This window comes from Lissotriton helveticus, chromosome 6 (assembly GCF_964261635.1).
Source record: "Lissotriton helveticus chromosome 6, aLisHel1.1, whole genome shotgun sequence".
NCBI lineage: Eukaryota > Metazoa > Chordata > Amphibia > Caudata > Salamandridae > Lissotriton > Lissotriton helveticus.
The window spans coordinates 1,635,063,372-1,635,075,521 of NC_136067.1; the positions used below are offsets into that span (position 1 = coordinate 1,635,063,372).

At 49.3% G+C, this 12,150-nt stretch overlaps 1 protein-coding gene across 1 annotated transcript in view; it reads left to right on the forward strand.

The window, feature by feature from the left end:
• The window catches only part of CCT4 (chaperonin containing TCP1 subunit 4), a 157,459-nt gene extending 146,855 nt beyond the window's left edge, over window positions 1-10,604 (forward strand). Inside the window, exon 14 of the mRNA XM_078649474.1 lies at window positions 10,466-10,604. Coding sequence (XP_078505600.1) covers window positions 10,466-10,480 — 15 coding nt within the window. The 3' untranslated portion in view covers window positions 10,481-10,604. The remainder of the gene's footprint in view (window positions 1-10,465) is intronic.
• Window positions 10,605-12,150: the final 1,546 nt, after the last annotated feature.

Below are 12,150 nucleotides of genomic sequence, written 5' to 3' on the forward strand. Positions count from 1 at the left end.
CCTGACAGCCATGGCTCAGCCAAACCAAGTCAGAATCGACAGCATTCAGTCACTGATCCAACGATTCCGACCGAGACACTCCCTGCCAGCGAGAGTGTTCATGCAGTTGATCGGCATGATGGCCTCCTGCATCTTCATAGTCCCTCACGCACGGTTACATATGCGCCCGCTCCAGGAGTGCTTAGCGAATCAGTGGACACAGGCTCGTGGGCAATTGACAGACCTAGTGTTGGTTACCAGTCGGGCATACGACTCTCTGCATTGGTGGACTCCACACAACCTTTGCAAGGGCCGACTGTTCCAAGAGCCCGTGCCGCAGATTGTCCTGACGACGGACGCATCCCTCCAGGGATGGGGAGCACATGTGCTCACTTACACGGTGCAGGGACTATGGACGACGCAGCAACAGAAGATGCACATCAACTGTCTGGAACTGATGGCAATCTTCATGGCGCTCAAGTCCTTCATTGTACATCTGAGCAACAAGGTCGTGCTAGTCCGGACGGACAACATGACCGCGATGTACTACATTCAGAAACAGGGGGGCACCCACTCGCCACAGCTGTCTCATCTAGCTCAGAGCATGTGGAAGTGGGCCATTCAGAGGAACATTTTCCTCATGGCAGAACACCTCCCGGGCAAGGACAATCAGATGGCGGATCTGCTCAGCAGATACAGCCATCAGATGCACGAGTGGGAGATACACCCTTCTGTTCTCCGCCCGTACTTCCAGCAGTGGGGTCATCCGGAGATAGACCTGTTCGCAACAAAGGAGAACGCAAAATGCCGACTCTTTGCCGCCAGGTTCCCTCACCCACAGTCGCAGGGGAATGCGATATGGATGAACTGGTCAGGCAAATTTGCATACGCTTTTCCGCCAGCCCCTCTAATACCGCTGGTCGCAAGAAAGCTAAGACAGCACTCCATGACTCTCGTCCTGGTTGCTCCAACGTGGGCACGTCAAGCTTGGTACACCACGTTCCTCGAACTCTCAGTGGTGCCGCATCAAAGACTGCGCCTCACACCCAGTCTTTTGACGCAGAACCATGGAGACATTCAGCATCCAGATCCACGACAGCTCAACCTGGCGATCTGGCTCCTGAAGTCCTAGAGTTTGGATACCTTAACCTACCTCCAGAATGCATGAGTATCATCAAGGAGGCGAGGAAACCTACTACTAGAGCATGCTATGCTGCTAAGTGGAAGCGTTTTGTCATCTATTGTACGTCCAATGACATCAACCCGCTAGATGCATCTATTCCCAACATCATCTGCTATCTGTTACATCTCTACAAGTGCAATCTGGCGTACACTTCCATTAGGATACATCTCTCAGCCATAGCGGCTTATCTTCAGAACAGGCAGCACCTCTCTGTCTTCAGAGTGCCCGCCATTAAAGCCTTCCTTGAAGGTCTGAAGAGAGTCATTCCCCCAAGAACTCCACCAGCTCCGGTGTGGAACCTCAACGTCGTTCTCACCAGACTGATGGGGCCACCATTTGAGCCACTGCACTCGTGTGAGCTCCAATTCCTTACGTGGAAAGTGGCCTTTCTGATAGCTATTACGTCTCTGAGGCGTGTCAGTGAGTTGCAAGCGCTCACCATACAAGAGCCGTTCATTCAAATTCACCCACATAGGGTAGTGCTACGCACTAACCCTAAATTCCTCCCTAAGGTGGTGTCACAGTTTCATCTTAACCAAACTATCGACTTACCAGCATTCTTTCAAAACCCGCAAACGGTGGCGGAAAGAATGCTCCATACCTTAGATGTACGGAGGGCGTTGATGTACTACATAGACAGAACACAACCCTTTAGAAAAACAAAACAACTCTTTGTTGCCTTCGCACCACAACACAAAGGCAACCCGATTTCCAAAGCAGGGATAGCCAGGTGGATTGTTAAGTGCATCCAGATTTGTTATCAAAAAGCCAAGCGCACTTTAACAGTACCCCCCAGAGCACACTCCACACGCAAACTGGGGGCATCCATGGCTTTCCTAGGGAACATTCCTTTAGAGGATATTTGCAGAGCAGCCACGTGGGTCACACCACATACCTTCACAAAACACTACTGTGTTGATGTGCATTCCAAGCAGCAAGCAGCTGTAGGACAGGCTGTTCTCAAGACACTTTTTCAGGTTTCTGCAGCTGGCACGGGCAACCGCCGCTGATGGAGGGACTGCTATGTATTCTATGCTAAGATATGAATTTAGCAGCCCACATGCCTCGAACTGAATATGCTACTTACCAGTATGCATCTGTTCTTGGCATGTAGGGCTGCTAACATTCATATCGCCCGCCCTCCTCCCCGGTGCCTGTCGCAGCTGCAGATATACTATTGTATTTATTTCATTAGCATGGACATCCTTTACACTTTCACTCCATCTCCTGCCACAATGGCGAAAAACAATCTGGGGATGGAGCCGATGCCCATGCGCACTGTAGTCCAGGGGAGGAGCCACCTATCTCAGGATACTTCGAAGACTCTTCCAGGACAACAATGTGCAATCATCCGAGCCCAACACTAGGCGGCGATCTAATGCTAAGATATGAATGTTAGCAGCCCTACATGCCAAGAACAGATGCATACTGGTAAGTAGCATATTCAACATGATGCAATAACATTTACGTTGGAAGGTAAATTCCCCTGCACAGTTGACCTGGAGGACATGTACTTTCACATAAACATACATCAGAAGCACAAAGTGTCTCTGATTCTTAGTAGGTGCCCCTGTGATGTATTGGTGACCTAATGTCAGGTAAGTAGCACAGTCCTATCGAAGGCCATTCTGTCTGATGGTGACAGCTAGTAAAAGTGTGCTATTCCCTGCTATAAGCCCTATGATGTGTTTTAGTCTAAGGCACCGGTATATTAAAATATACATGGTGCGGTATAGATTTCTGGTGGCAAGATATCCAGTAGTGCTAGGGACACCCACGGTAAGTTATGGTGACCCTAGTAGTTGGAGCCTACATATAGATAAGGGTGACTGCAAATTCAACCAATGATAGATCTAAAACCTAAAGGTCATAAAGTTAATGGTGATCTCTTCCAACCTGAACTGGATAACAGGAGGGTTGAAGACCGATTGCCTCCTGATCCAATTGGAGAAGGTTGGTGTTGACACCAGATAGACATGCGGAGGGACTGAGATCAGAAGGGTGGAAATAATCATTTTTTTAGAAATCCCAACACTTCCAAGGTCTGTGGATGTCTTTATGTTCGAGGCATGTGGGCTGCTAAATTCATATCTTAGCATTAGATCGCCGCCTAGTGTTGGGTCCGGATGATCGCACATTGTTGTCCTGGAAGAGTCTTCGAAGTATCCTGAGATAGGTGGCTCCTCCCCTGGACTACAGTGCGCATGGGCATCGGCTCCATCCCCAGATTGTTTTTTTCCGCCATTGGGTTCGGATGTGGTCTCGACGTCTTTCTGTCGAAACCGGGAAAAACTAACTTTTAGCGGCCAAAAGGCCTCGCTTTTTTTGCGTCGGTATTGTCTGCGCACGGTCTCGAGTCTTCCGTCTCTTGGAGCCGGAATAAGCGGAGTTTTCTTTCGCTCTTCGGACTTTGAGGCCTTCTCATCGCGACACGACTGCAAAACTTTTCTGAACATGGAGCGGAGCCCGTTTAAGTACTGCCCGCTCTGTGGGTCCAAATACCCACACATCGATCTACACCCCGTCTGTAACAAATGCCTTTCGCCTGACCACGACGACGGCAAGTGCAAAGCCTGTGCACAGTTCCGGTCTAAGAAGACTCTCAAGCTTCGGCGCGCGGTGCGCATGGAAGCTAGACAAGCGGCCCCGGATCCGGAAAACATCTTCGGCGACCAGGAAGAAGAGGACCAGGGTCATCATCTTCAAATCTCCCCACCCGAGACGGAGGTCGAGGCGGATCCGGTAGACGACGACGGAGTAGTGGGTCAAGGCCTTGAATACGTCGACGAGGTAGGAGACGACGAAGAGATTTATGGGGCCGCGGCGGATAGCTCAGGGGACGAGCTCTGCCCCGAAGGTTACGAGGATACCGACCGGGTCACGTGATCGCCTGTAGGCCTTACCCAAGACCCAGTGCCGCAAGCCACAGCCCCGCCTTCTGGCCCGGCCACGGACTTACTTGCTGAGCAGACTGTATCGAAACCGAAAGCATCGGGATCGACTACATCTAAGATGGCCGACCCGAAAACAAAACCGAAACTTAAGGACTCGAGTGTCCCTAAGATGGCTGCCGTGCCGGCGAAAACGACTGTACCCGCTACTCCGTCGACCTCCGGTCCGCAGAAGTCGAAGAAATCCGTCGATTCCGCTGCTGCACAATCAAAATCGACGCCAGAGGAGGGGTCCTCTAAGAAAGATGGTCGGCACGGGTCAACAGCGGCGCCGCCGTCCAAGCACGCCAAAGCCGGCTCCACGGAGGCTACGCAGGCGCGCGGATCGAAGACTGGCACGTCTGCGCACCGGTCCCAGGACTCGGGGTCGGTGACAGCGGGATCCGCGTCGAAAGCGCACAAGGCCCACAAAGACGTCGGATCCGAGGGAAAGGTCAAGACATCCTCGTCGGCGCCAAAACCCACTGTGAGTGAGACGTCCCTCATCGCCGAATCACTACAGAGAATCAGGGAGAAGGCCTCTGCTCAGTCGGCTCCGATATCATCGCCGCAGGCGCAAAAGGACAATCCAGCAAAGCCTTCTGGCAAACTTCTCTTTATTTTGCCGCCGAAGGAGGCGCCGAAAGCCTTTTCCACCAAATCGGCACCAAAGAAGACGGTTTCTTCAACGGCTGGCCCACTTCCACGTCGGGTACTCGAATCGGAGGATGATTCAGAGCATTTCATCGACGCTGACACAGGCAAATTGACCCTCTATAAGAGAAAAATCACTTCAGGGTCAGTGGACTCATATGTCATCCCACTGAAAAAGAAAAGGGTGCCCTTTGACGCTTTGGGCCTCATGGAACCAATCCAGCCTCCTCCGAGACGGAGCCCTACTCCCTCACCTGAACACTCTGCGGGTGAGGGGTATGATGAGGACGAGCAATAAAATTTCCCTATCAATGAACCAGATGCACAACCGGATTCATATGATGACACTGGTGACCAGGGCACCCAAAGTGTGGGGCAGGACCCGCAGCTTTTTAATGCACGTGCATCCCCAACTGAGGATTCAGCAGGTTTTCATGCACTAATTGAGAGGGCGGCAGCCAATCATGATGTGGACATGCATGCTGACCCGATAGAGGAAGACTTCCTTTTCGACACATTTTCAGTCTCTGAAAGGACAGTAAAGACGCTGCCTATGCTTAAAGGAGTCCTCAAGCATGCTGGGGACATATTTAAGGAGCCTACCAGAGCGCGAGTGGTCAATCCACGTATTGAAAAGAAGTACAGACCTGCACCTGCAGACCCCGCATACATTCGGGGACAGTTGCCACTGGACTCTCTTGTGGTCGCCAATGCCAGGAAACGTGCCAACTCCCAGACGACGGGTGAAGCTCCTCCCCCAGATAAGGAGTCCAAAGTGCTAGAGGCAGGGGGCAAAAGAGTAGCTGCACAGGCCGCAAACTTTTGGCGCATTGCCAATACACAAGCACTCTTGGCACGTTACGATAGGGCGCATTACGACACCCTAGAACAGGTTATACAACACCTGCCTCCAAAGTTCCAAGAAGGCACCAGACTGCTTATTGAGGAAGGGAAGCTAATCTCAAACGCAGCCATCAAGTGTGCACTTGACGCCGCAGACACAGCTGCTAGAGCTATCAACACTAGCGTTATGCTGAGACGACAGGCGTGGCTCCGCATCTCGGGGTTTAAACCGGATATTCAGACAACCATTCTTAATCAGCCAGTCAATCCTGATAGTCTGTTTGGTCCAGATGTTGACACCACCCTAGAAAAAATAAAAAAAGACACAGAAACTGCTAAGTCCATGGGGGCCCTACAGTCACAGCAGTTTCGTGGCAGCAATTTTCGTCGCTCAGGTGCACGTGGAGTCACCAGAGGACAAATGGGTCAACAATCTCAGTTCTCAAGAGGTGGAGCACAATCCTCGTTCACAAAACAGAACAAGGGAGGTTACAGAAATAACAGCAACAGAGGTCGCGGCAGAGGAAACAACAGCTCCCGCTCCTCTACCCCAAGCAAACAGTGACTCTCTGTCGCTGCCCCCCGACCACTTAACACCTGTCGGGGGGAGACTGCAGCAATTCCTGCCCGTCTGGAGAAACATCACCACAGACAGGTGGGTGCGACAACTAGTCCAGTATGGTTATTGCCTAGAGTTGAAATCCACTCCACCCAACATCCCGCCAAGGCAAAGGCCTATGTCCGCAGAGCACTTGCACTTATTGCAGCAGGAAGTAGTGGTGATGCTGCAAAAAGGCGCAATCGAGCTCGTGCCGGTGGGAGAGGAAGGCACAGGGGTTTATTCCCTGTACTTCCTTATTCCAAAGAAGGACGGATCTCTCAGACCCATTCTAGATCTACGTCCTCTCAGCCTGTACATACTATCAGAACACTTCCATATGCTTACACTGCAACAAATTCTTCCCTTGTTAAACCAAGGGGACTTCTTAGCAACCTTAGATCTCAAGGATGCTTATTTCCACATTCCACTACACCCGTCCCACAGGAAATACCTCAGATTCACTATCCAAGGCAAGCATTATCAGTTCAAAGTCCTACCCTTCGGAGTGACCACAGCCCCAAGAGTGTTTACCAAGTGTCTGGCGACAGTAGCAGCGCACCTCAGGAGGCAGAACATTCATGTCTACCCCTACCTAGACGACTGGCTCGTTCAGGCCAAGTCGGAACAACAGTGCGCCGCGGACATGTCAACTACCATTCACCTCCTTCACGATCTGGGCTTCTCGTTGAACTACCCAAAGTCGCATCTTCAGCCGGCACATGTCCGGCAGTTTCTAGGTGCGACGATCAATACCCTGACGGCCATGGCTCAGCCAAACCAAGTCAGGATAGACAGCATGCAGTCTCTAATCCAAAAGTTCAGACCACAACACTCACTTCCAGCGAGAGTGTTCATGCAGTTGATTGGCATGATGGCCTCCTGCATCTTCATAGTCCCTCACGCACGGTTGCATATGCGTCCGCTCCAGGAATGCTTAGCAAATCAGTGGACACAGGCTCAGGGACAATTGACAGACCTAGTGTTGGTTACCAGTCGGGCATACAACTCTCTGCATTGGTGGACTCCACACAACCTTTGCAAGGGCCGACTGTTCCAGGAGCCAGTGCCACAAATTATCCTGACAACGGACGCATCTCTCCAGGGATGGGGAGCTCATCTGCTCACTTACACAGTGCAGGGACTATGGACGACGCAGCAACAGAAGATGCACATCAACTATCTGGAACTGATGGCAATCTTCATGGCGCTCAAGTCCTTCATTGTACATCTGTGCAACAAGGTAGTGTTAGTCCGGACGGACAACATGACCGCGATGTACTACATTCAAAAACAGGGGGGCACCCACTCGCCACAGCTGTCTCATCTGGCTCAGGGCATGTGGAAGTGGGCCATTCAGAGGAACATTTTCCTCATGGCGGAACACCTCCCGGGCAAGGACAATCCGATGGCGGATCTGCTCAGCAGATACAGCCATCAAATGCACGAGTGGGAGTTACACCCATCTGTACTCCACCCGTACTTCCAGCAGTGGGGTCATCCGGAGATAGACCTGTTTGCCACAAAAGAAAACGCAAAATGCCAACACTTTGCCGCCAGGTTCCCTCACCCACAGTCGCAGGGCAATGCGATATGGATGAACTGGTCAGGCAAATTTGCGTACGCTTTTCCACCAGCCCCTCTGATACCGCTGGTCGCGAGAAAGCTAAGGCAGCACGCGATGACTCTCATCCTAGTTGCTCCAACGTGGGCGCGCCAAGCATGGTACACCACGTTCCTCGAACTCTCAGTGGTGCCGCATCAAAGACTGCGCCTCACGCCCAGTCTTTTGACGCAGAACCATGGAGAAATTTAGCATCCAGATCCGCAACAGCTCAACCTGGCGATCTGGCTCCTGAAGTCCTAGAGTTTGGATACCTTAACCTACCTCCGGAATGCATGGACATCATCAAGGAGGCTAGGAAGCCAACTACCAGAGCATGCTATGCTGCGAAATGGAAGCGTTTTGTCATTTACTGTACAGCCAATGACATCAACCCGCTAGATGAATCTATCCCTAACATCATTTGCTATCTGTTGCATCTTTACAAGTGCAATCTAGCGTACACTTCCATTCGGATACATCTATCCGCCATAGCGGCTTATCTTCAGAACAGGCAGCATCTCTCTGTCTTCAGAGTGCCTGCCATTAAAGCTTTCCTTGAAGGTCTGAAACGAGTCATTCCCCCAAGAACACCACCAGCTCCGGTGTGGAACCTCAATGTGGTCCTCACCAGACTAATGGGACCACCTTTTGAGCCACTGCACTCGTGTGAACTCCAGTTCCTAACGTGGAAAGTAGCTTTCCTAATCGCTATCACGTCGCTACGGCGTGTTAGTGAGCTGCAAGCGCTCACAATCCAAGAGCCATTCATTCAGATTCATCCAAATAGGGTAGTGCTACGTACTAACCCCAAATTCCTTCCGAAGGTGGTGTCACAGTTTCATCTCAACCAAACTATTGACTTACCGGCATTCTTCCAAAACCCACAAACGGTGGCGGAAAGAATGCTCCATACGTTAGACGTACGGAGGGCGTTGATGTACTACATAGACAGGACACAACCCTTTAGAAAGACAAAACAACTTTTTGTTGCCTTCGCACCACAACACAAAGGCAACCCTATTTCCAAAGCAGGAATAGCCAGGTGGATTGTTAAGTGCATCCAAATATGTTATCAAAAGGCCAAGCGCACTTTAACGATACCCCCAAGGGCGCACTCCACACGCAAACTGGGGGCATCCATGGCTTTCCTAGGGAACATTCCTTTAGAGGATATTTGCAGAGCAGCCATGTGGGTTACACCACATACCTTTACAAAACACTACTGTGTTGACGTACATTCCAAGCAGCAAGCTGCTGTAGGACAGGCTGTTCTCAAGACACTCTTTCAGGTTTCTGCAGCTGGCACGGGCAACCGCCGCTGATGGAGGGACTGCTATGTATTCTATGCTGAGATATGAATTTAGCAGCCCACATGCCTCGAACTGAATATGCTACTTACCAGTATGCATCTGTTCTTGGCATGTAGGGCTGCTAACATTCATATCGCCCGCCCTCCTCCCCGGTGCCTGTCGCAGCTGCAGATGTACTATTGTATTCACTTATTAGCATGGACATCCTTTACACTTTTCACTCCATCTTCTGCCACAATGGCGAAAAACAATCTGGGGATGGAGCCGATGCCCATGCGCACTGTAGTCCAGGGGAGGAGCCACCTATCTCAGGATACTTCGAAGACTCTTCCAGGACAACAATGTGCGATCATCCGGACCCAACACTAGGCGGCGATCTAATGCTAAGATATGAATGTTAGCAGCCCTACATGCCAAGAACAGATGCATACTGGTAAGTAGCATATTCAATACAGTTGCTGACCAAATTTGTAGACATCGACTAGTTAAGCTGGCTCAGGCTTGGTGTATTGACCTTCATCTGGAGATAATTGTCCGGATGGCCGCAACACTGGAAACTAGGGAGAAGTGAATTTCACACTCGTTGTGGAAGACCGTTGGCAAGTATGGCATACTAGGGTTTGAATAGAGCAGGTTTGTCAAGTCAGACAATGCCTGGAAAAAACAAAGGGTCTGGGCTGGTGTCCCTAATGCGAGATTTGTCACCCAGCAGGTGCACCAGTTTCTACAAGTGGGAGACTGTGATAAACCACTCTTCCTCCTAAAAGTTATTGCACATTTAATTTTCGGGTGCCCTAGGGCCCTAAGAAGGGGCCTCACAGGTTGTGTACAAAAAAAGAAACTTTAACAATTTATGTGCCCCAAACCTTCATTTAAGTGAATTGTACTTTTCCATCTTCCTTGGCTCTTATGTCCACAAGCCCCTTGAGTTATAGTCCTGTAATGTCCTGGACGCTTGACAGCCCCCAAGGGTGAGGTCCATGCTTAGAAGTCAGAAATGGTTGGCTCAATCCACTCTTAAGCTCTCATTCTGTTGCTCTTGTCTCCTCAGTGGGACTTTACCCTTCGTAGTATTAGCAATATTTTGCAGCCAAAATGAAATTGGGGATATGTAGATTGGGTTGTAGCACTGAGTGACCTAGAGTTAATACTGTTAACTACACTTTAGGACCATAAGTCTCTTCACTCCTGAAATGGAGATCTCTTTTCTGAAAATAAAGGATATTTTAAAGTGGTATAACTGTTGATATTCATGAAGGCGATCCTATGCTGCAGATAATTGTTGTTTTGTTACATGCTGCATATTGCTGCTGTTTTTAAATTTAGTTTCATTCTGATATATTTATATTTTCTTAATTGTAGGTGAACACCAGATAGATCAGTGCATTAACAAAACTGTGTTTTTTGGAACTGAAGAACGCTCCGGACCTGGACCCTTTACAAATCAAACATTTCTGCTTATTGCAACCTAATTTAATAAAGACTTTGGTTTAAAAAATTACTTTGTCCTGCTGTTTCCTATCATTTAATACATAATTCAAATTATACTGTTTTTTTTGTCTGTGTGAAACGCATACTGGCAGGGAGTTCAGCATCACAATATCTCCAGTCTATATCCGACACAATCTACACGCACACGGTTCTGATTTAAAAATGTCCTTGTTATTGAGTTTTAGAAGTTTTTTCTTTGTGGTATTAGTAGCTTTTCTTTTACGTTTACCCTTCATTTCCTCCCCCCGCTGGTAATTGTCATGAGTGTCCAGCCTGGCAGTGCAACACGCCTCCTGCTTAGCTCATTTTTCCACCTGTCCTGGTGACAAATGGAGGGGTGGGGGTGGCATCTCCCCTGTCTGGGGAAGCCTTAGGTTCCATATCAAAGATGTCATACGCCTCTGAAGGCTCCTGCTTTGATGTGGTGATTTACTAGCCCTCCTGGATGAGGTGGTGTAAGCACCTCTATCAAGAGCAGGCATTGTTTCTGGCCTCAGAGTCTCACCTCCTAGGGGGTCAGAAACTAGTCTGTGGTGGCAGGCTGGACTGGACCAGTCAGCCAGGACACTAGAGGGCAAGTAGGGTTCAGTGGGTACCTCCAAGGTACCCTCTGGGTGCTTGTATTCATAAATCCATCACTGGAATCAGTGTGGGATGATTAATACAAGGTGTTTGATGCCAACATATATTTCAGTGAAGCAATTATGTAGATTTGTGACTTGTTTTTACCAGTGCCCAGTACATACCATAAGATGGGCCCCTGCTCATTTGTAACATCCAGTAATGGAACCAGACATTACAGGGGCATATCTCCATAGTCTCTGGCTGCCTTGCTTTCACTCCTTGTCAGATTCCATATAGCATCTCAAAGGTTCTCCTTGTGTTGCTCCTGCGTGGACTCCATAGAGCCTTCTGTAAATTACTCTTTTTCATTGCTAGGTGGCCTGCAGATATTTTTCCACATAAGCAGCAAACCTGCAAGTATCACCTTTTCTGACCAGGTTATACACTCCTCCCTAAAAAAAACTCATTTTAAGAAAACCCGTGTTAATAGACTTATTTCATTTTCACTTACCTGGCAGACTTCCTCTTACTCATTCTCTTTTCTATCACTCCTCTCTCCCACCATTCCTCCCTCACTTTGTCAAACTTCACCCCATTCATCTTCTACTCCTTTTTATCCAGACTGTCCTATCTTCACCCTCCTTGTCAACAGCAAATTCCGTTCCCGCATTTAGTACACCCTATCCAGCCTTCTTCCCTCACTTCAGCCTTGAGTGCATTTCTGGCTCCTTAACTCCTTCCTCTAGGTGTCCTATCCGTACACTCCAAATAAGCCTTCCCTACTCTCACGTCTACTCATCAAAAAACCCCAGTCTCTCCCCTCTCCACCTATAATTATTAGTAAACCTAACTATACTGGCTACACCTACTGCTGTACTTATTCCTATATCTCATTTTGCATTCTTCTCTGCCATCAGCACTATCTCCCACTACAATCACACACCCCTATATATAATGAGTTCTCACTAATGTCCCATGATGCGATATCAGTC